Source organism: Rhinolophus ferrumequinum, chromosome 10, assembly GCF_004115265.2.
Source record: "Rhinolophus ferrumequinum isolate MPI-CBG mRhiFer1 chromosome 10, mRhiFer1_v1.p, whole genome shotgun sequence".
NCBI classification, from domain to species: domain Eukaryota; kingdom Metazoa; phylum Chordata; class Mammalia; order Chiroptera; family Rhinolophidae; genus Rhinolophus; species Rhinolophus ferrumequinum.
In genome coordinates this window covers 14,323,708-14,347,929 of record NC_046293.1, presented here as the reverse complement: position 1 = coordinate 14,347,929, position 24,222 = coordinate 14,323,708, and the positions used below count along the sequence as shown (strand labels likewise).

At 44.9% G+C, this 24,222-nt stretch overlaps 1 protein-coding gene across 1 annotated transcript in view; it reads right to left on the bottom strand.

The window, feature by feature from the left end:
* The window catches only part of NUAK1 (NUAK family kinase 1), a 72,274-nt gene that overhangs the window by 17,732 nt on the left and 30,320 nt on the right, over positions 1 to 24,222 (bottom strand). The window contains exons 2-4 of the mRNA XM_033117454.1: positions 21,755 to 21,875; positions 4,642 to 4,793; positions 1,915 to 1,980 (exon numbers count right to left, since the gene is read on the bottom strand). Of these exons, the coding sequence (XP_032973345.1) occupies positions 1,915 to 1,980; positions 4,642 to 4,793; positions 21,755 to 21,875 (339 nt within the window). The remainder of the gene's footprint in view (positions 1 to 1,914; positions 1,981 to 4,641; positions 4,794 to 21,754; positions 21,876 to 24,222) is intronic.

Below are 24,222 nucleotides of genomic sequence, written 5' to 3'. Positions count from 1 at the left end.
GGCCTGACCAGCACTCCCCAGGCCCTAGGTTCCTATAGGGCAGCTCAGTTCCTGTCCGGTTTCCTCCCCAGTGGCCAGCCATTTAAGCAGGCACCTTGGATATTGAGTCAGTGCTAAGTACTTTGACTATTTATTGTCTAAAATCCTCCTGTCTCATCAAATCCCCAGGACTGGGCAAAAGGCATGGCACACAGTCACTGCTCAGGAAATACTCATTGGACAAAAATAATGAACAAATCAACAAGAATCCCCAGAGAACGGGACTGGCCTCCCTACTGGACAAACGAGGAAACTGAGGCTTAGACAGGCGAGTAATTTATCCAAAATACAGCTCTTAGTAAGAGGCAGGGCTGCAATTCAAACCCAGGCCATCCAACTCCAAAGTCACCACTCTTAACCTTGACTCATTGCCCAGTGCTCAGTAATTTATATAGCTAAACACAGAGTATCTCATTTAGCCCTCAAAACAAGCCTATGGACATTACTGTTACCCCAGTTTATAGATGAAGATATAGGGTGAAGTGGTTTTGCCAATGCCAAGCAGCTAGTAAAGCCATACAGGATGGGATTTGCTAACTCTACAGCTAGTCAGTCTCCTTCTCAAATACTCCAGCCACTTTGCCAGAAGTGCAAAGAGATTTCACTTCCTGTTCTTAGAGAAAACTGCTTTGGCCAACTGTTTCCTCCTTATCCTAAGGACTACACAAAAACATGTGACCATGGTTAACCACTTACAGGAACAAGAGGTCACCCGGACATGGCTTCAAGGGGCCTCTCAAAGGGTGATGGTAACTAATGGTGGCCACCATGATCTGCAAACAGGATCCAAACACCAAAGCCACTCAATCCTCCCAAGAAAGGAAATCGTCTCCCCATGACACACCCCCTCAACTGAGAGCAACAACAACAAAAAAGGACGATGCAAGGTCGTTCCCATGCTTTGTCCGGGGGGGACCAGAGCTGAGGCACTCACGTCACCAATGGCCAATTAGAGGGATCCCCTGGTGCCCCAAGTACGAAGGCCCTTCCTAATGAAACCCATGCAGCGAGTGCCGTTTATTTTGAAACTGTATTTGCTTATTTTGCAGATGTGATCAAAAGGACATTCAGAGTGCTCTGCAGGAGGCACTTGAACCCTGTCGGCCAGGAGAACTTTCTCCAGCTCCAGCAGCAGCCAGCAATAATACTCTCCGTAAAAGTAAATTCTATCACTTGACAGTAAGGTCTTTCCCAACATCAACCACCATCATCATTTCAGTCAGTTTCCCAGTTCCACAGCTGGCTTCAGCGGGGGAAGAGTTGAGAGGGAGAAGTCGGAGACATGGGGTGGGAGTGACAGAAAAGTGGCCAGGAAAGAGCTCCAGCTCTAAAATAATTTGGAGCCCAAGAGCAAATCGAGCATGGGCTCAGGCGTCAGACAGACATGGGTTCAAACCCCACCTCCACTACCTACCACTATGTTACCTCAGGTAAGTTAACTTCTCTCTGCCAGTTTCCCTATCTGTGAATTGATGTAAATAACAGTACCCATTTCGCAGGGTTGTTGTAAAGATTGAACTTAAGTTTTATCAGACAACTATGATACGAAATACACATGCAATGTGTTACTGTTGTGTTTTTATGGTGATGACTGTAGATTGTGAACTTCCTGAGGACTGGGGCTGTTATTTTAGTCACCTTTTTATCCCACTGTGAAGAACGTATGGCAGGTAGCTGGAGATGGGTAAATGCTTACTGAAGTTAATGGTTTGAACTGAACTGACGGCTCAAGCCCATAATGCTCCCCCCCCACCTGCCAGGGAAGGAAGTGGCCGCCTTATTTCCAGGCTGCAGTTTAGAGCGGCTTGAGCCCCCGCTGGCTGCCTGCCCCCCACCCCAGGCCGTGCGTATCAATCCACGAGGCAAGAGGTTTACCTTAATATTGCAGTTGTCATCGAGCAGTATATTTTCCAGCTTCAAGTCCCGGTGGACCACACCATTCTGAAAGGAAAAGACAGGCAGGGAACTTAATGGGAGTGGTTGGGATGAGAGAAAGAGGGAGGCGGAGGGAGAGCAAGGGGAAATGTGTGAGAGATGGAAGAAATGCGCCAGCCCGGTGGTCTTCGCCTCCATCTTTCAGGGCTGCTTTCACTGTCATGAAGCTCCCGCCAGCGACCAGGGACAGAATAGCATTAGTCACTTGCTGTGTGGTTAAGGGAAAAATGACTGGAATCCATTCTCCCCCAGAGCCTGTAAAACAGCAGGGGGATCCTTTGTCGGAATGTCATTCCACTGTGTGAAAGCAATGTAGTCCCAGGCGGCAGCAAACAATGTCTGCCTGTGATGTGATTCCCAGGGAAGAAGCAGATTTCTCTGCTGGGGACTCAGAAGGACAGTAATAACAAGGCTCACAGACCATGCTTGTCTGTCTGTCTGTCTGCCTGCCTGTCTGCCTCTCTGTCTGCCTGCCTCCCCAATGCTGGAAAGGGGCCTGGTCCAATCTGTTTTGACCCGTGAAATCAATCCAGATCTATTCTGAGGATAACAAAGGCACTCCCAGGGGTGGGAAGATTCTGAAAGTCCCTCTCTACTTAACAGGACTCAATGTGGGATGAAGGGTGAAGGTGGGAGAGGCAGAGGAGACCGTAGCCATTGGGTTGACCAAAGCAGGTCACTGCCATACTGGCTGACCTTTCCATTCAGGCAAACTTTAGAAAGGCTGGAAGCTGAACTGCAGTGACAAGCAGACAGCCAGCTGAAAGGTAAAAACAGTCATTAGCCAAGAGGCTGTTGGTCTATACAGCATTAACAATGGGTGTGCTGAATTCTCTTTAAAACTCAACGATATTTTAAGGGGGTGGTTGGGCATAGGGAGAGAAGTGGAACCGAAAAAACCAACTATTTGGGGCTGGGCAGATCAATAGCAGGGAGTAAGTTTTTAGCATCATTCGGTGTAAAGGACATTTGCACTGAAGCTGCTCTTTTAAGCAAAAGAACTGGTTAGAAATTCTTTGCCTTTCATTTAAGACTTCTTTAGTTCAGAATCTGCACTTTCACAGTTGGTTCTTTATTGTTTATTTTCCTTTCCATTTGACAACTCCTAACATCGCCAAAAGCACCGACTGGAGGGGTGAAAACATGTATTTCTACTACTCTTTTTCTAACCCAAATCTTCAAGGATGTGTTTTGAAATCAGAAATGCGCAAACCAAGGCTCCTGAAGGAAAGATACAGGAATCCAAGGTACCTGATTTTGTTTCGTTTTATGCATTACGGGGAGTCTGGTTTACATTGCTGCATTCCTGGTTTTCACAATAAGAGGGAATGAGTCTAATAAAGTCCCACTCCTATGAAATCCAAGTATTCACACACTTCAAATAATGAAAATGCAGTCTGTAGTGCTTTACGATGATGTGTGATAATAAAATATTGTATGATCTGAATCAGCAGTGTCTTTTTGAGTGAGCAAAGAGAAGTCAAATAATGTTCACATGGGTTAAGGGTTTTCGCTTTGAGTGATCATTTTCTAATTACTCCCAGAGCCACTATCAATTAACCAGAATGTGTTTAACAAACCAGAAGGCCCCACAATGTGATGCTATGTATGAAGAAGCTGACTCTCTTTTGGATGCCATGTGGGATCACGTCACTGTTGTCCTCAAAAGTGAAAGATGTTCAAAGTAGGGTAGTTCTGCAGAAAAGTACGAGTGGGATGGAAACCGTGGCTTGTGCATTGTAAGATGATTATTAATAATCATGGCTGAAACATGGCTGGCAATTATCTGTGTATTGCATTTCCTTCTCCAGAGACCAAGGGTGGCTAAACTGTGGCTGTATTAAGAGCACATCCCATTAGGTGTGTTCAAATAAAACATACGTGAGCATCTGTAGGTAATGTATGCAGATGTACTCAATGCAACAAAGGGTGTCAAGAACAATGAAAGGTTCAGAACGTGATGGCCCAGTAATCCCATTTCTAGAATTTCTCTGAAGTAAAGGACTCAAATGAGAGGAAAAGGTTAATGTATAAAGATGGTGATCACAATTTATAATAACCAGAAACTGGAGCCAGCCTAAATGTCCAAAAATCACAATAATTAGAAAAGTTTTTAGTAACATAGGAAAATGTTTAGAAATAGTGAGGGAAGAATACTGAGTAAAAAGCATTCAGTACTTTTATTCAAATACTGAGTGCAATGTGTTACTCTGGGTTGGATCCTGGAACAGAGAAAGGCCATTGGTGGAAAAACTGGAGAAATCCAAATAAAATCTGGAGTCTCGTTAATAGCAACGTGCAAATGTTGGTGTCTCCGTTTTAACAAATGTACTACAGTAATGTAAGATGGTACCACTGGGGTCAACCAAGTGAGGGGTATATGGGGAACTCTCTGTACTCTCTTGGAAGCTGCTGTAAGTCCAAAATGATTCAAAATAAAAAGTTTAAACAGAAAACCAATGGTAGGAGTAGGAAGAAGGAGACCGGAAAGGAACAAACAAAAATGTCAATCGTGGGTTATCCCCAGATCCTGGAATTATGGGGAGTGGTAATTTTCTTCTTTCCATGTTATACACTCTCCATATATACTACAATGAACAGACATCACCTTTAGAAATGTGACAAAAAAATCATGTGGTGCCATAATCATGGGGCCAGTCTCTGTACCTTGTGACAATAGTGCACGGCGGAGACGATCTGCCTGAAGAAGTGTCTGGTCTCCCTCTCGCTGAGGCGTCGCCGCTCGCTGATGTAATCGTACAGCTCCCCTTTGCTTGCATACTCCATGATGATCACAATCTTATCTTTGTTCTCAAACACTGTGGTGGGGGACAGCAATACACAGATGCCCTGTTTATCCAGCAAGCTCACTTATGACTACAGAGAGTGCGACAGAGGACGATGGAGATGTCCCGGGGTTGGGGGTAAACAGCTACTGGTCAGCACACAAGTCAGCCATTCATCGTTACAAGGAGTTGAGCAAGTTTTCCAGCCAGGTGGACAAGGACGTCCTCACTGTTGTCACTGGACACACCTTTGTAATGTGAAGGGAATGAGTCTCTCTCTTCTGAGGACCCTACTCCCTTTACCAGGATCCTTTCTCCCAAGTCCCTCCCATGAGAATCCCTCCCCTATAGACAGGATAATATTGGGGATTAAGCAACATGACTACCATTCATTTATTAACCATTTGATAGGGACCAGCTACCTGGACCTCGTAACCTATGCTAACCCCAAAGTGAATGGCTGGTCACCTCTTTGCTCAAAATCTTCCAGACATTCCTTCTCACATGAAATAAAACCCCCGAAGTTCCAAATGCGGCCCACCAGGTCCTACGTGCGCCTGCAGACCCTTCTTAGCCCTATTATACATCTCGTCTGTGTATTTATTTTGTCTCCCCCACTAGAATGCAAATGTGGGTCCGTCTACCTCATTCCCTGATGTATCGCCAGCACTCGGAGTGCTATTTGGCAAAGAGACTCAATTCATATTTACTAAATGATAAACTTAAAACTTCATACATGCATTCTAGATAATCACAGTAACTAACTACATAGCACTAAATGCTTCTCTTCCCCTAACCCTGATGTTCTCCAGCAGCGATTTGCAAACTCTGCTGGATGGAGACCTTGGAGTTCAAGGCAGACGACAGGGGTGGGGGGAGGGGTGCAGCGAGGGGAGGCCACAAAGGACAGGCTCTAGGTCCTCAGCATCACCTCAACCAAAGCAAGTCCACTGTTATCTGTTTCATATGTGGGGCTTTCACACAAAAAAAGTCCTTTGAGTAAAAATAAATAAATAAATAATAACTGTTTTGAAATCAATCACTCCCAAGGGATATGGTATCAAAACATTTGTAGGGTGCTCAAGACCCTCCTGGAAGGACCCCTTCCTTCCTCCCTCCATCTCATGGGCTTCTGCAATTTCCTGCCAGGACCCTATGCCCACCAATGCAGGACTGTCTGCTGTTTCTTACACACACACACACACACACACACACACACACACACACACACACTGTTGTTTCCCACCTCCATGCTCTTCCCTCTGCCTTCACTCCTACCTGTCTTACCTGCCAGGGAAACTCCAATTCATCAGTCAAGAACGAACTCAAATATGGCTTCCAGTTTGCCTCCCTTCTGCCTCTCACTATACTAAGCGAGACTTGCATCACAGCAGTTTCAAACTGCGTGGATTTATTTGCTGGTTTACATATCCAGTTCCTCTGCCTGGACTTTGAGAGGTTAAAAAAAAAAAAAAAATATGTAGTTTTGGAATTAGACACTGCTATGCAGGATTCCTGGATCTATAATCTCTTACTTGCTGTGTGACTCCGGGGAAGTTGCTTGCCCTCTCTGTGCTTCAGTTTAGTCAACTATAAAAATGTGAATATTAGTAAGTTCTTCTTAGAACTGCTGGGAGGATCTATTGATATTAGGTATGTCAAATGCTTAGAACAAGTCCTGCACCTACAGCATGCCCTCAATAATGTTAGCTATTACTGTTGGTATCAATATTATTGGACCCCCAGGGCCTAGCACTGAACCAGATACACACACACACACACACACACACAGTCTTAATGAGAACTGAGTTGAACTGGAATGTGCTCCAGGGCTGGGTTCCCTCTCCTCCCACACCTTGTCACTGGCTGCTAGAAGCTCAGGCCCCTTCCGTTCCTTTTGGGCTCCTTCAAGTCCAGCCAAACCTCTCTGATAAAATGAAGGGGGAAGAGGAGGGCAGCGAGGAAGAGGAGAGAGAACAGCCAGATAAAATTGGCTGCTCCTGCATCTGCAGCTCTGGCTCCTGCCAGGGATTTCAACCTGGTATACACTTTTCATTAACAATAAACTTTGAAAACTGGAAAAGCTGCCTCAGGATGCACAGCTCAGGCTCCAAAAATGATTGCGTGCTATGCCTGGAGAGGGCAGAGAGTTTTCTCACTGTAAAAAGGTGAGAAAGGAAGAAAGAGGGAAAGAACTTTGAGAGGGAAAGAAACAAGGAGCCTCACACCCCAAAAAGTCTGATGCCAAAGACTAAAGGAGAACAAAGCCAGCGGTCCCTACAGTGACTACCAGAAGGTATGAGTCATTTGACTCAGTCAAAGAACAGCTTCAAGGACTGGCTTCTTCCCTTTCCCACTGGCTGACTTGGTATCGAGGACACATAAGCACAGTTTAGTTCAACACAGTTCAGGACACCGAATACTTTACTAAGCAGCTTCCATCAGTAAGTCCTGCTGCTCCTACCTCTAAAATATATACTGATTCTGTCCACCTGTCTCATATCCCCGGCCACCTCTCGCTCCGAATCCCCATCCTCTCTGGTCTCCCGTCTTTCCCTCTTGCCCCTCTGCTGGCTGCATTTGGAGGGAGCTGGGGAACAGCTACAAATGCACGTTCCATGGGGCACTAGTCCTGCAAGATGTTCTGGAGGAAAAAAGAGTTCCATGGCCAAACACAGGTAACGTGTTTAGAAAAGGCTAATATTTGATCGCCCTTGGAGAGTCCTGTTTCTTTAACTCAGAGTTTTGCAGGCTGATTTGGTCATTTCAATATTCCTATTGACATCCAGGGGAACTAACTAGGAGCCAGTGTGGGAAGCACTGGATGAAGAACATGACAGCCTAGTGATAAAAACGGACCCCACTCTTGCAGGCGGGCTGGTGGGCAGCCAAGTGATAGAAGTGTCCAAATGGCCAGGCCTGGCTCTGAGACCCCACCCCTCCCACAAGAAGCAACTGGAGTCTCACAGTCAAGGCCCTGAATGTAACCCTAGATTAGGTCAATGCAAACACAGTTCTAGCATCAGTGGAAACATCAATGATTCATCAAGGAGGCCGTGCAGTGTCACACTTGAAGCTTCTGAAGCAACAGCATTTACTGAAGGCCTACTATGTGCGGGCACTGTGCTAATAGCATTTTGCATGAATTATGTCCTACGGCTTTGGTCCTATGAGTGTCCCCACTCTACACATGAGAAAGCCTGGGTACGGTGAGGTTAATAACTGCCATGGCCCAGAGCGCATACAAGGCAGAGCCAGGCCTGGGCCCACATTCTAACTGTACCCTGCATGCTCTCAGCCACTAACTATTATTCATCTCCATTCACCCTTCCTGAACTTCAGTTTTCTCATCCGTCAAGTGAGGCTAACCAATCTCCTCACACCGTTGCAGGAGATTCAGTAAATTCTGGGACCCAGCACCCTCAGCGCGGTGCTTCGGCCAGTGCTCAATAAATGGAAGCTAACCTCATAATTATTTCATCTGCCTCTTCGGCAGCTCTGGCAAAACAAAACCCTATGACTTTCCCCGCTGGCCCCGCTCTTTAAAACATGTGGCTGCTGCAGAGCCACAGGATTTTCACGCAGGAACAACCTTAGAGATCAACTATTATTTTTCCAGAATAGCCCACGGCTTAGAACGTGTAAGAGCAATGCCTTGGGAATCTGTCCTAAAGAATGACCGCCTTCCGCACCCGGGGCCCAAGGCTCCTGGCCCAAAGTAAAGTCACTATCAGCGAAGTGACAGGAACGCTCTTGGCCATTCTTGTGGCAAAAAGGGCTGCTTCCCTTGGGCACTTTTACAACTGGTTATTTATAAGCCCAGAAATCTTGTCTGTGTTTATGTTATTAGTCACTAAGCAAAAGCTTATTTTCCACCAGTTGGGAAGGGTTTCCTTTCTGAAAAATGAAAGCCTGTGTCTCTTGGCCAAGCAGTTTTACCCAGAAGCCCAGTGGCTCCAGAGTGGTAAGGAAAACTATGGCCCTTGCCATGCCAGGCCTACCAGGAAAATGAAAGCCCTGAATAGAAACTTAGCTCAGCTGCAATCAGCCAACAGCACTGGGGTCATGTCTATTTGGTGTTGATCTGGGTTTTTAGTGCAGCAACAAATGTTTATGCAGTACCCACTATGTGGATGACACTGGAGATACTGAAGGAAGTCTTTACGAGGTTAAGGAGGGGAGGAAAGGCAGGCCTGGCAGAAGGGGTGACGTGAGGGGGGACCACCATAAGCAGAACTGCCAGTGGGTGGCAGGTGATGGGGATTCAGAGAAGAGAAAGAAGCAGCAGGCCACGAATGCAACACAGAGGCCTTGACTGCCCACAGGGAGCTCTGCAGAAGGAGTCAGACCCACGACCGCACATTGTCAAGAACAGTAAATAGATGGAACAAAGGACAGGGTAGCATGCAGGACCTATGAAATAGTCCAGGGCTTACTTCTCCCCCAAAACCTTCCCAGACAGTGAGACCTTCCCTAGGAGGCTTACTCATGACACCAATTGCTAACACTTACTGACCAATTACGACACGCCATGGATGGTCACATTTGATACCAACAATCCTACGAGATAGGTATTAATGCTGTTCCTACTTCATAAATAGGGAACCAGCACTTGGATCAAGGAACAATATGGCCAGCACCTTGCAGGCACCCCCATGTCCTCTTTCTGTCACTGTCCATCGCCCCAAGTGTGTGTGTGTGTGTGTGTGTGTGTGTGTGTGTGCATGTGTGTACATTTATATGCCGATATCAATCATGACTATGATAAATAGAAGCCAATATCATAGATTAGTTTTGGATTTCAAGTTTTCTAAAAATGGAATCATGCAGTGTATACACTCTTTTGGGTTTGGCTTCATTAGCGTACCATTGTATTTGTAAGAATAATCCATGTTGTTCCATGTAGTCAGAGACTGTTCACCCTCACTGCTGTAGAGTACTCCACCTGGCAACTGTATCGTGGTTTAGTTATCTGCCTACTGCTGAGAGACATTTGGGTTGTTTCCAGGTGAAGGTCATTATAAACAGTGTTGTAGTGACCGTGCCTGTGCGTGTCTTCTTATGCATTTCTGTTAGGCTGATACTCAGTAAGTATTTGATCCCAAATTTGTGAGACTCAAGAGCTTGTATTCTTGCCACAACTCCCCACTGCCTTCCTTCATCATCCGCTTACTCTCCTTACATAATACTCAATAAAGAGTCTCCTTCCTTAAAGAGAACCAGCATCACTACCTTTTCTGAACAAGCTCTTTATCAGCCCACCTGAAGCATTTATCTCAGCATTTTGCGATGTGTTACAGCGGATATGAATGTAGTATTAAGTCACAGTCATGGTCCTTGAGGAGTTGCCATCCAGGTGAATAAACTTAGTATTTATAAATCAAGTGCTCATCTGGACTATACAGACTTTAAGTGCTTAAATGACCAGAAAGAAAGAACGGTGAGGTAACTTGAATGGGCCTGAAAAGATTCCTAGAGAAATCAGGCGTAGAACGGAACCATCACAAATAACTTGGGCTTTGTTTGCATGAGAGGGTTTTACCATTGTTTCAGCATATCCTAAAATAGCCAAACTCTCTTCATTTTCTTCTACTGTCCCCCAGAAGGCCCTTCTTCCCAGACACTAACTTGAATTATTTTTCTTGTTGTCTGTTTATTTTCCATTTCAAAGGAAAGCGGGGACTGGTTGCTACAGCAACAGCTACTTCTCCAAATTAATTCTGAATTTCATCAGATGTTCAGTTTGACAGTCCAGTTCTGCCTTCTGATTTGTCTGGCTTTCACAACCACGCTAATTACCCAACTCCTAACGATTCCCTCCTGTTGCCCTCGGGGTTAATAACACAACTCAAATAACTTGAGAAAATGCATATTATAAAAACAATGCTCTGGCCTGGGAGAAACGCTGATGAGTGAGGAGATCTTGGGATTTTTAACCATCATCCACCAGCCACTTTAGAGCCAAAGACAGGAGAGCATTTAGGAAGAAAATGGGCTTGGGGAGAGGGTGGAAACTGATTTACTGGATGTGCCGTGAAGAGCGGGTTATGAAAAACGGAGGGTATCTTTCTGGTTTACATGTAACCTCAAGAAAGGAAGATTAGTTTGTGGGTTTTAAGCAAGAAGGCCAAGGGCCTAGAGTGGACCAGTCCGAATTCTCTTCATACTTCTGCCTTCCATCAACTCCATCTCCTAAATTAGTTCCAGGATGCTGCCATTCCTTCCATGGTGTTGCCTCCCCACATGGCAGCATTTTTATTACTTTCCTAAAACCTCAGACAGAAGTACCGTTCCATTCCTCAGGGGTGCTCTTTTATTAAAGGTCAGGAGAATCCTCACAGAGAGTAGCTTATTTTCCATCTCAGAAATGGAGTGATCTTTCCTTTGCAAGAATTATCTGCAACCTAATTAGGTCATTTAGTCAATACAAGACTCAGTCTTCAAGAGTTTCCTCCCCAGAACTAAATTTCAAACACCTCACGGGCTCACAGCTTCACAAAACGGTCCTCTGATCCTTTAAGTCTGAAAGTCCAGGGCAGTGAGAGTGAGAAAATTAAACTGGACTGGCAGCTCTCCCACTGTCACTGAGTTGGTCAGAGTTGATTCAATGTATTTCCTGGTTTGAACAATGCAAGGTACTTTAGTTCACTAATTGTCTTTTCTTAAACCAAAACTCTTTCTGGATGTTGGCTGGCATGCCCAAGGAAAACCATAGCCAACCAGGCCACCCACTGCCAGCAGAAGGCAGAAGAAATGGTAAGAAAGTGGACAAGCTACCTGCAGAAGAGGGGAAACCAAGAAGGTTTACCAAGAACCATGAATCCCTGCTAAGATCATTAGTGTTATTTGGGGGCCCAAAATGAAGTCCTAGGAGGGCAGGGGACCTGGCCAGGATGGGGAGAGAAGTTGCATGGGAGAAGGGATCAAGGGCACCATGTTTTACCAGCTATTGGGCTCCACCCTCCTTCCACAACCATTCCTGGGGCATTTCCAGGAAAACAAGCAGAGGTCTGAGGTAATGGGCTCAGTCAACCATCACCACACACTCATCAGCTGCGCCCACAGTCTCCCTGATCATCCCCTCTATTGCTGTCTCAGCCTTTGTCTCTCTCTCTCACACACACACACACACACACACACACACACACACTCGCTCACACAATCCTGAATCTGAGAGAGCACTGACAATTGATCAGAACATCTCAGAAGCACCCGAGGATAAAAGCTAAGGCTCTTGTACTTGGCACAGCGAACTTCTGAAAAGAAGCATGCTCCCCGAATTGGGGCAATGAAGAGGGTAGAAATCCCACTTCCCACCCCTCCGGAACACAGCCGTAGTCTTCCCCTTCCTACAGGGGCTCATCACACCCTTAACACCAGGTAGTGGAAAAGCCAGGCCTGTGGTTATCATAGCTCTACTTGTAGCCACTGCTAGACCCACCATGTATGGCTCAGGAGTATCTTGTCAACTGTAAATTCCAGTTCCCCTCATTGGGCAACAGAGTAAAGCGCTTAAGAGCCCGACTCCCAGAGCCAAGCTACCTGGGTTCAAATCCAGGCTCTGCCACTTACCGGCTGAGTGACCTTGGCAACCTTTCCGTGCCTCAGTTTCTTCATCTGTTAATATGAAGACTATCTATCCTCATTGTAAAGATGATCACAGGACCTAGTAACAAGCACACTTTTAAGTGTTAGCCTGTTATTATTAGGCCGCAAGTCTCAAGTTAAGAAAGGAGAACAAATGAAGACATGCCTGGATCAAATCCAGGGTGATTAAAGATATGTATTGGCAGACTCTGTGCCTGAGATTACATTTGTGCCCTGGAGGGATAGGAGGGAGGTGGGAGAATGGAGGAGACAGCAAACTAACACTTAAAGCCAGCAAAGCCCCAGATAGAGGCAAGCCCAACTCTCTTCGCTAGGGCCCATCCATTCCTCAGCCCCAAGTGGGGTCCCAAAGCGCAGCTCTGAAACTCAGAGCCGTACCTAAGCGATGAACCCACTGTCAGGAATCAGGGTGGACGGTGGACCCTCTTCTCTACTCTAGGCGCCCTCCGAAGTGCATGCTGTCGATTGCCTGGGCCAAGGTAACAGAGCCCTCCCCGTCAATCTCCAAAGACCCTACATATTAAACGACAACATGGTTCCAGTTTTTTTTCCCCCTTGAAAAATTAGCTTCAAGCACAAGTGGTATTATCCGAGGCACTAGAAATATTGAATTCCAGGAAACCCACGAGGGCGAGGCAGGACAAGCAGGGAGTAGCATTCGTTGTTAGTTGTTTTATTTCTAATCTCCAGCCTCTAGAAAAATGACTTGGGTGTAATCAAATGAAAACAATGAAAATAATACACTGGAAGGTCAAATAGCTAACTTAATAGGAAACTCATTAGAAATGTGGCTGGACAGACTCACAACTGAAGAGCTCATTCATGTGATTAAAAGCGAAGAAAGCTCTCTGGTGCTGTGTTATTAACAGGGGGTGAGTCCTTCATTTGGATCCAGTCTGCAGAGACTTCATGTGGAACTTGTGAATCTGGCAGCAAAGGGAGTGTGCTAAAAGGCTCAGCAATTTGCCACGGGTTCAAAAGAGTAAACACAAGCATAATGCACCACTTTGCCAAGTTCAACAAACTGTTTCACGGGGCTCTGAGTCCCTGATGAGGGCAGCAACCAAACGGCGAAGTAAGTAAGCCCCAGCCCAAAGGTATCCCTCACTGCTCACTGGTGACTGCTGCCAGATACTTGTTCTTCCCTGGAATTCACTGATGACAAATGGTCAGAACAAGATGAGTTTCTAGAGCACAACTCTCATTTCCCCTTAGTTGCAAGATTAGGTCCATATTTCTCAGCCTGCCCAATTAAATCTGAATCCTTAGGGGTGAGGCCGAGACATCAGCATTTTTTATAACTGCCCCATGAGATTCTAATGTGTATCCAGCACTCGGAACCACGGATCTAGGCAATTTGGCTTCAACCTTCTCTTCGAGCACCTCCCAATAGAAGTTTCTACTCCAGCCTGAAAGGACCTCTCAGAGCCCTAAAGATCGATCGCAAGAGGAATAATATTTATTGAGCATGTACCCAGAACTGTGCTTAGCAATTCTATTCATTATCTGAGCTAATCTTCACAACCTTATCTATAAAGTAACTGGCTATTGGCCCCATTTTATAGATAAGAGAACTGAGCCTCAAAGAGGTTAAGTCGCTAGCTCAAGGTCACTCAGTAGCAATTGGCAGAGCCATTAGCTCATTCAAATCTAAACATATTTGGACAAGAAATACAAAGGGTGCCAAAAAGATGTATACACATTTTAAGAAAGGAAAACACTATTAAAATAGAAATACTCAATATATACTGATAACCGAAGATGAATACAAGTCACTCTTGACTTCTGCAATTACAAAAGGTGCTCAAAGTGGTTGCCATCAGTGTAATTTTAATACAGTTTTTTCCTTCCCTAAAATGTGTATAATCTTTTGGGCACCCTCTGTATATATACTCACCCTACCAGAACAGTATCTGGGACATAAGTGCTCTATAAATTTTTGTTAAAGGAATGAATGATTGAATAGTGAGTGAATGAATGAATGAAAACAGTGGATAGTATTAATGTCTGACAAACCTTATTAGATCAGTTCAGCCACCCTTGCATTTGGCCTAAATCAAGATTTGCTTGCTGCCTGAGAAACCTGAACTAGGACACTTGAGCCTGAGAAGAACAATGTAAACTGCTTCCACCACAGGTATTTTTAAATAACTGATGCTAGCAATGCAGCCCTTTGGTTTCTCACCTCCTGAGCAACGGTTCCTCAAATACAAGTAGTTCTCAAGCTTGAGATTACGTGGGAACACTGGGCCCCACCCCGGGGGGTTCGGATTCAGATGGAGGGGGGTATTCAGGTGATATTCAGGCAGCTGGTCCCTGGACCACTCTCTGAGAACCGCTGCTGGAATGCAGGATTAGGCAGTTTAATCAGGGTCCTGCCATTCTCAAGAGGTTCCTTTTCAGGGGCAGCAATAGTTTCGGACTCCAGAACCTCTGCTGGGTCTTAGGGAAACATCTTGCACTGGCCCCACTGCCCCTGGCCACTAGTGAAGGGGAAGGAGAAGGCAAAGGTAGAATGCCCCGTCATTCAAGCCTGAAGCACACAATCCAGATTAACAGCTGTGGGCTTTTCCACAAAGCCTGTCTCTTAGTTTCTCCTCTGCATCTCTGGCTGGATGTTTAGAGCAGTGATTTGTTTCACCAGGAGGCAAGAACAATATCCCCTTCCAGAAAGATTTCTTAGAACCTCAGGAGGCACAGGTAGCTTGAAAAAGCATATTGTAATGCATACTTCTAGAAAGATGGGAGGAGCTTTTAACTGATAGTAAACTCATCCAAAGTGTCTTTATGGTAGAAATTTGGAGAATTTTCTAGAACACAGAATCATTTATGTCTCCTCATAGGCAGCAGGTTTAAGGCTCCCAGGGCAAGGGCATTAAGACTCACATGCTTATCAAAGAAGTCATGTTTGTTTACTTGGTTTTGTTATTTTAAGTTGGAGAAACTCTTCCTAAGGCCAAGAGATCACAGCTGACAAATGCCAACTAGGCATCCTACTTTGTCCCAGATAGGAGCCATGCTGAAAGGGGTGGCCAGTTCTAGCATATCACAATGCAAAGGGCCAATAAAGAGATGTAATCTTGCAGGGCCAGGAAGAGAGATATCCAGGGACAAAAACCAAGGGCATAAAAGTGAAGGCACAGGCCCAATCTCCCCCACGCCCCCGCCTGTTCGCTTTTACCTGCAGGACGGTTACCAGATGGGGTGCTACGGTTCCCTAAAGTGTGGCAAGATGTTCATTCTCATGATTGTGCAGATTGGGTCTCCTAGGCTTTCAAAGGGGAAATGGGGGTGGGACAACGTGCCTTTGATGTTTGAACTCCGATCCTGAAATCAGAACCTTAGGCAAAAACTGTTTTTATCTCTTCCATCCTAGGCAACCACGTTGAAAGCTCTGGCGGGCACTTCCTTTTCAGCTGCTCTTTCCATATTGTCAATTACCTCCCCGCTGAGCAAATGGAATTCCTTTGACTGAAAACAGGGGTCCAGCTCTGAGATGGTGCCAGAGATTTCTTCCTTTTTCTCTCGATTAGGTTACCTAGTATCACACACTGGAAGGGGTATTTCCATCCTCTTTTATTTGACTTAGCATTACAAGCCAGTTATGGTTTGTGTTGACACAGAGTTAACAGATTTGAGGGTTAATCACCTTCCCCTCTCGGTCAACAGGAGAGTAACCCCAGGGTCTGGTTCAAGAAACATTTGAAAGGAATTATTTTTGAGACTTGGTGAACAGCAGCGTTGAATCAGTGAGGTCCCAGATTTTATGGGCCTGCAGGTATTATGAATAATATATAATAACTTACACTTCCATGGACTTTCATGTAGAAAACACTTGCCCGAGGAGTGTACTGGATTCGGACCCCAAGCTTCTTCCTGAGATGTATGCAGAAATATTTTCTAAAATACCCACAGAGCTGGGGTTTAATGCTCCCACATATTTAAGACAGCAACCTCTGTGACAGGCAGAAATTCTCTGCATCACAAGGTCTAGGATAACGCCCCCAATTAGGGGTCACTGCAGACCACCAGATGGCTTGGTCAGTTTTAGGAGCACCAGCTTCGCAGTGTCCCTGATAGGCTTTGACGCTCAGCCCCACCACTTATTAGCTGATGTAACCTTGGGAAAAACTAAATTTTCCTTACCATAAAATAGGGTTGTTAACAGTGTGTATATCATGGATGTAAGGATTAAATGAGATCATACATATGTTCTTCCTAGCACAGGGTAAACACTCAACAACTCCTAGCTATTATTATTTTAGAGTGTAAATTTTAAAAGGCTATTTCTCTCATCAAAACCAATGGCTTGCCCTCATTCTTGGTGTAAAATCCACACTCCCTCCTTTAGCCATTGTAATCAAGATCTGAGTCTCTCCTGACACCATCCTACTCACTCATCCCCTCAGCCTTGCAAGCCCTCTGTCACGTCTACCAACACAACCTCCTTCCCTCCTCTGAGCATTTGTACATACTGTTCCCTTTGCCTGGAATGCCAGGTCTTAGAAGGACTCACTCCCTGCTCCATTCGGGTCTCAGCTCAAAAATCCCTTATCTGTCCACTTGTCTACTCACTGAATGGCAGCTCCATGGGGCCAGAGCTTGTCTTGTTCACCCCTGGATTCCTAGAGCGTAGAACAGGACCTGATACATACGAGCATTAAGCACTTACTTAGTTTTTTTTTTTTTTTTTAATGAATGAATAACTTTTTCTCTGAAACTCATATCTCAATATCACCAGATAATACGGACCAAGATGGTGCCTTCCCGTCATGGAATTGGAAGCCTAAAGTTCCTAAACATACAGGGTAGGTGCATCATTGCTTTGTCATGTTGCTGTTCTTATTGTTGCTGCTGGTGTGTGTGTGTCTGTGTATGTGTGTTTGTGTGTGTGTGTGTGTGTGTGTGTGTGTTTTGAATCCTAAAGGTCATTGTTGAAAAAGAAATTATAAATTTCTTTAATAGCTTCTATTCACTTGGCTAACATCCAAACATCCACTTAGATGCCTCGGCATTGATTTTTCATTAAGCAAATTAATGTATTTCCGCACTCAGCTAAGGCTCTTGATTGGCCAGTCAAACAACCAATCAGCTTCTAGAGAGAAGGTTCCCTTTAACTCTGTGAGGGGCAGAGAGACCAGCCCCTATCACAGACTCAGGTCCCACCACCACTGCTGCCACCTCACGGTCCCTATCACACCCCGGGGTTGAAAAGGACAGAGAAGGCCAGTCTGAGGGGAATGCCTGGGGCACAGAGGTGGGCTGCAGAGCCAGCTAAACAAGACCCAAGGTCAGAAATACAGGCCTGAGGCCTGCCAGAGGGAAAAAACAAATGGGGTCAGGAGACCTGTGGCCCAAGACCACCACTAGGTGTGACACCCAAGTGTTATGAGCTGAATTGGATTCCCCCAAAATTCACATGTTAAAGTCCTAACTCCATATGTTAAAGTCCTAGTACCTCAGATTGTGACCCTATATGGATAAAGGGCCTTTGAAAAAATAATTAAGGTTAAATGAGGTCATTAGGGTGGGCCCTAATCCAGTATGACTGGTGTCCTTATAAAAAGGGGAAATTTCTACACAGACCTGTACAGAGGGAAGTTGATGTGAAGACACAGGGAGAAGACGGCCAGCTGCAAGCCAAGAGGTCTTAGCAGAAAGCAATCCTGCTGACACCTTGATCTTGGACTGTTAGCCTCCAGAACTGTGAGACAATAAATTTCTATTGTTTAAGCCACCCAATCTGTGGCAATTGGTTGTGGCAGCCCTAGCAAACTAATACACCCAGCAAATCATTAACCTTCCAGAGTCTGTTTCCACAACTGCAAAATGGGAACACCTGGCCTGCCCACCGCACCGATTTGCTCTGGGGATCAAATGAGACTAGACGTGGGAGAGTTTTGTAAACTACGCAGAATTCTACAGATGACATCAGGATATCTAACTTCAATTTCAGAGTGGGGTCTTGGGGTCCTAGGCACCAAAGCAGGTAAAGTCTGGGGCTTGTGGGGTCACAGTTGGAGGTGTAGGAGCTGGAACAGCACACGGCGATCTCCTGCTCCTAACCCTGGGAGAGGGAGGGGAGCTGCCCTCCCACACAGTTATTTAGTGGATGTGGGAGAAGCAGAACTTGCGTGGGAGAAGGGAATGAGAACAAAACAGAAGCTATACATCCCTAAGAAATTAAAAAGAAAAAGGGGCCACATTTAGGTCCCTGGGGGTTTTCTGGGTAAAAACAATACCTTTTATTTGAGTGGTATTCTTGATGGCAGGGGGGATTTTTTTTAACCTGAGAGTCTGATGAAAGCTATGCACTCTCTCCCCAGAAAAAAAAAATAACCCACACACGTACCACATACAACATTAGATACCAGCACGGTCCTATACTGCAACGATGAAAAGGTTCTATATCCACAATGTCCAATATGGCAGCCACTAGACACTGTGGCTGATGAGCACTTGAAATGTGGCTAATGAGACTGAGGAACTGAATTTTTAACATTTTTATTTCAATTAATTTGAAATACTCATCTGTGGCTAGTGGCTTCTGTATTCTACAGTGTAGTGATATACTATTTCAGAGGATTAATGAAAGCTCACTCTGCAGCTCACTCATGAAACACCCTTGCCAGTGAACCCCAGGTTAAGAACCACTTATGATGATTACATTGTCTTCAAACTAATTCTCTTTTTTGAGCTTACTAGCCCATGTATCATCTCATTTAATCCTGCCGACAACCCCTGAGAAAGGTTGGACGGTTATCCCCATTTTACTGGTGCGGTCACTGAGGCACTGGGAGGCCCACCATCTTTCTCAAAGTCTCACGTCTAGGTCACAGGGGAGGATTTGGGACTGACACCCAAGATTGCCTGATGGGAGAACTCGAACTCTTTTCCTGACTCCCTAAAACCAATTCATAGGGTTTTATGAACTGAGATGAATGGAGGCCCAACCTCCCACTTGAGGCCTTGATGGAAATTATTTCCAGTCTCCCAAAGAACTTTAATTCACGCTGGTACCCATCTTTAAAGTTCTAAGCAAGGATTTCTCTTCTTCGTGAAGCCTCCAGCAGGGGCTGGACTGAGGCCAGTTGTCTGACCTTGGTAATAGAATGTTCTTCCTTTAAGGTTCATCGCTGGCCTTCGCTTGGAAGGGAGACAAATTCCTGTTCCCCATTCAGTCTGTAGAATTCCCAAGGCCAAAGAAGGCACAAGGCTAGTGAAGTCAGGCTTCTCTACGACAGCCTTCAGTTACCACAGACGCCTCCCAAAGGAAGAACCTGGGACTTCATGCTGCGAGAACAGACTCTGTCTTCCTGATAAAGAAGGCTCCTGCTCTAGGCCAAGAAATCCCAAACACAGAAGTGCTCACAGAGCACGTGGACTACCCCAGTCTACGCCATACAGGTCTCATCCATCACTACTGCCTTCAGGTTTCCATAATAAATGGGCCACATGGAGCAAGAACACTCAGAATTTAATAAAACTGACTCTCCTCCTGCATTTTGTATCACGACTCACTTCTAACTTCTAATTCCCCTCATTCACCAGGCAGATTCAGATTTGTTTTATCAGCCTGAAATTCTACTTTCGCCAATTTTTCTTCACAAAAACTCTTCCAAGGCCCAGCCCGGATGCCACACATCTGCAATGAAAACTTCTAACCCCCAGGCCTCCATGGTCCCAGAACATGTTGTTTATACATCCCCGTAATACGTTTTCTATCACACCTTGCATCACTTCTTGATCATGAAATCCACAGCATGTTCCTCTTTAAATGTCTAACCATGTTTCTCGCAGTGCATAAGAAGAAGTAGACACTCAGTCAATCCGTGGTTCCCAAGCTGTTAAAACACAGAAGGCTGGGTCCCACCCCCAGAGGTGCTGATTCAGCAGGTCCTGGGAAAGGCCCAGAAAGCTGCATTTCTAACAATCCCAATGCATGCTGAGGCTGCCCGTCCAGAGACAGGCACTTTGAGAATCACTGCAAGAGACGCTTGTGGAATGAAGAGACGACTGAATGAAAGAAACTTTCCCTTAAAAATCATATCCCCAAGAACTCCAAAAATGAGCTGTAGAAAAATCAAGACAAACGATATTACCAACATTCACTTCTGGGTGAGGAGCGAAAAACAGCAGGGAACCAGAAGAAGGAGAATTTTAAATATCAGAAAAACTCGAGAGTTAACATCTGGTTTTCTCTTAGCCCTAACTGTATAACTTCTTATGATCAGGCCAGAAATTAAAACTAGGTTCCTTTTTCTGACTCAATCATACATTAAAAACTATTCTGGACACTTTGACTAGGGAAGTCCAAGGCTTAGAATTTTTCATAAGAAAATAATCAGAAATGAATGTAAAAATGATGTCCAAGGAGGGTCACTATAGCACTGTTTATAATAACCAGAAATTTGAAACAACTTAAATGTTTGACAAAAAGAATTAGAGTCCATAAGTTATGGTATTTCCATAAATGGAATACTATAAAGCCTTCTCAAAAGTCCTTATAAGGGAATATTTACTGATATAGGAAGAGATGCATAGTATAAAAAAATGGAAAAAGAAATCAAGCTGAAAAAACAGTATAAACAGTATGAGCTAACTTTGAATAAAGACTGCATACAGATGTAGAGCAGTAGATAAAAATATAAAGACGGATAGAGAGCTACTTATCAAAGTAGGAGCTAGAATAGAAATTATATTTTGATTTTTACATTTGTATTTTAATCATTTCTACAGTAAATATATTGTTTGTGTAATCGTTTTCCAGGATATTTCAAAAAAATGATATGCTGTGGGTGGTTAATACTCTCCTTTTCTTCCCAGGAGAGACCAGCGTTGAAGCATGGGCATTTTTATAAGCTTCCCCCACCCCACCCTTCTACAAACACCAACTACAAGGGACTCCACTGGTGAAGCAAGTGCATCAACAGATCCCTCTTCTTTCTGGAAGTTTCCTGGACCTGCTCAAAGGTAATTCCTCACTCCAAGAGCCTAACTTTAAGTCACTTGTGACACCAGCCAACCCCTGAACATCAGCTTTGGAGCATGACATTTACAACGTATGCTCCGTCACTTGGTCACCCAACAAACTGCCATTTTTCAGAGACCACACTATCTCATACTGGCTTTCCATAGGCGGGTTGCTTAGCAACCGCCAAGGAACCGGGAAGACGGAAGATATTTTATGACCAAACTGAGCCGTGATACGTGTGTCTGGTTGCATTCGAGGTAACCAAATAAAAGATAACACTCATCTATTTTTGCATCATGAGGAAAAATATACTTGGCTCCTGCCCAGAAGGGCAATTACCTAAAAATCTTGGCACGCCCCATGGTATGAGAAATGGTAACCGATACGGGGGTGAAAAAAAAAAATCACTGACCTTCATAAATACTGATGATATGAGGATGGTTGAGGGATGACATGATCTCAATCTCTCGTCTGATGTGAACCATGTCTTGTTCATCCTTAATTTTGTCCTTACGAATGGATTTTATAGCAACCTATAAAGTCAGGAAATGAAATGTTACTCGGAGAACTAAACAGATGCAAATCAGCTATTGGGGGAGTTTGGAAAATAAATACAGATGTTACTTGTTGGCAGAGCCGACAATAACCAAAACAAAGCTTCGAAATACCCCCTGTCATGTCTTTCATTTATAGCAGAAACACCCTTCTCCGGACAACAGAAAACATCAGGTTTTAACAGCCTGGGGTTTGGGATGGTGGATTTTTTTTTTTTTTTTCATAAAGCGGAGGCTGCTTCACGTGACCAGATTCATTTACTCTAGGAAGCCTGATCCTTTGAAAAAAGAAAAAAAAGAGCACTCAGTTTACAGGGTATCAATGATTAAACATGAATAGGTGAAATTAGTATCACTCAGTTCCACCATGCAGCTGGCGGTGATGGCTACAAAAAGCTTAGTTGCATGCCCTATCTAGAGGCCAGTTCTGCTCAAACCTTGGGTTTTAAGCTCCAGGTTATACTGTGTTTACGCAATTGCTCAGAAGCCAAATCCTTCCTCTTGCTCAAGGCACTGTCAATAGCACATGATGTGACCAAAAGGCTCTGCTAGAGAAAAATCAGGGTAAAACCGAGGGAGTGACAGCTAGACGCCCTGCCCAGTGCCAGTTGATTCCAAAAGCTCCATACCAATGTCTCCTGCAAATACAAACCATTGAGAATTGCCAGGGCCAACACACAGAGCAATTACTCAAAAGAAATCCATAAATAAAAAGGCACTAAAATGACAATGGGAATCCAATAAGGAAAAATATACTGAGGGTGCCAAAAAAATGTATACACATGACTTGTATTCATCTTTTGTTATCGGTATATATTGAGTATTCTCATTTTAATACAGTTTTTTCCTTTCTTAAAATGTGTATATATTTTTTTGGCCCCCTCTGTATTTGCCAATGGATTCATCTTTGCTCGTGAACAAGTGGGTTGGCAATTTCATTCTCCTTGGTTCTAGGGGGACAAAAATTACTTTGGTGGGAAAGGTATCCATGGGTAACAAGGAAGCCCACCAACCAATTTGCTGGCAGCTCCGAACATCTGCTTCGTCCCCTCCTAACTGGGGCTTCTGCGGCCTCCACTCACCTAGACCACCCTTTCATAGATGAAAGGCAGTTAAACCATCCTCTGGATTACAAAGGCATTAAGTGCTCTGGAGAAAAAAAAGACGTCCTTATTATCAGCAGCCCAGTACCGCACCTCACTACCACAGGGTGAATGAACCCCAGTCAGCTCCAGCAGGATCCTATGCACATCTGTGAACAATCGCAACTTCCGGCTTATGCCAGGACCCAACCAAACACTATACATGGAAACATTTCTAAAATACAGTGAGGCCACCTATGACTCAACAAGAATGGGGAAACTATTTTCATTATTGTTTTTGCCATTTACTGACCTCCCCAAAACAGGTTAGGTCAACTAGCAGCTTCTTGTATTTCTCCTTTGCAGAAACTTCCCCAGGGGAAATTGACTCAGTATTTGTGTCGTTCCTTGACTCTACACTAGTGGGAATCTTATTCACTGCTTTATCTCCAGTGCTTTACACTGTGCTTGGCACGTGGCAGACCTGAGAAAACACTTAGTGTGGGCAGGCAGGCAGGGAGACAGACAGAAAGGGAAGGAGAGGAGAGAAGAAAAGAAGGAGGGAGGGGTGGCGGAGGGCGGGGTGGCGGAGGGAGGGGTTGACGTTCTTAGGGTGATGCGAGCCCAGACCAGAGGCGAGATAGTGGAATCGGAGCAAAAAAGGAAGGACCACTCCTGCCAAACACAGCCAAGACAGGCATGGCTGTAAGATGACTCAGGATTTCTTTGACATCCTACCTACATGGGTAATCGAGGACTGGAGAAAGCAGAGAGAAAACACAGGACGTCCTGCTGGATAAAAGGAGGTTGCACAAAGATGAATGAGCTTCCAGCTACAAGGCCGCTTTTCACCACAGTGCCAGGCTCAGCACTACCCCAGACCTTCCAGACAGCCCCATTCAGTATGTAGCAAGAAAAGCTTCCGTATGCTGACGTCAAATGTAAAGATATGATTGGAAGGCTTTATTTTATCTGAGCAGGGCCTGCGATCCTGAAAGCTGGTTCTTGGAGGAAGCAGACAGTGAACACACACAGATAGGAGGATGTGGGTAGTAGCTATTGGACCAACTCCTACATTCCTCCCTGAACTAAAGATGGCCTAGGGGAGAAACCACCCGTTTGATTATGCAGCAGGCTGAACTTGGCCTCCAGGGAGCCCTTTTGTCAAATGACAATAAGAATACATTCTTTTACCATCCAGGGTCAGGGGAGGGTGACGACATTCCGGGGGATAAGAAAATAAG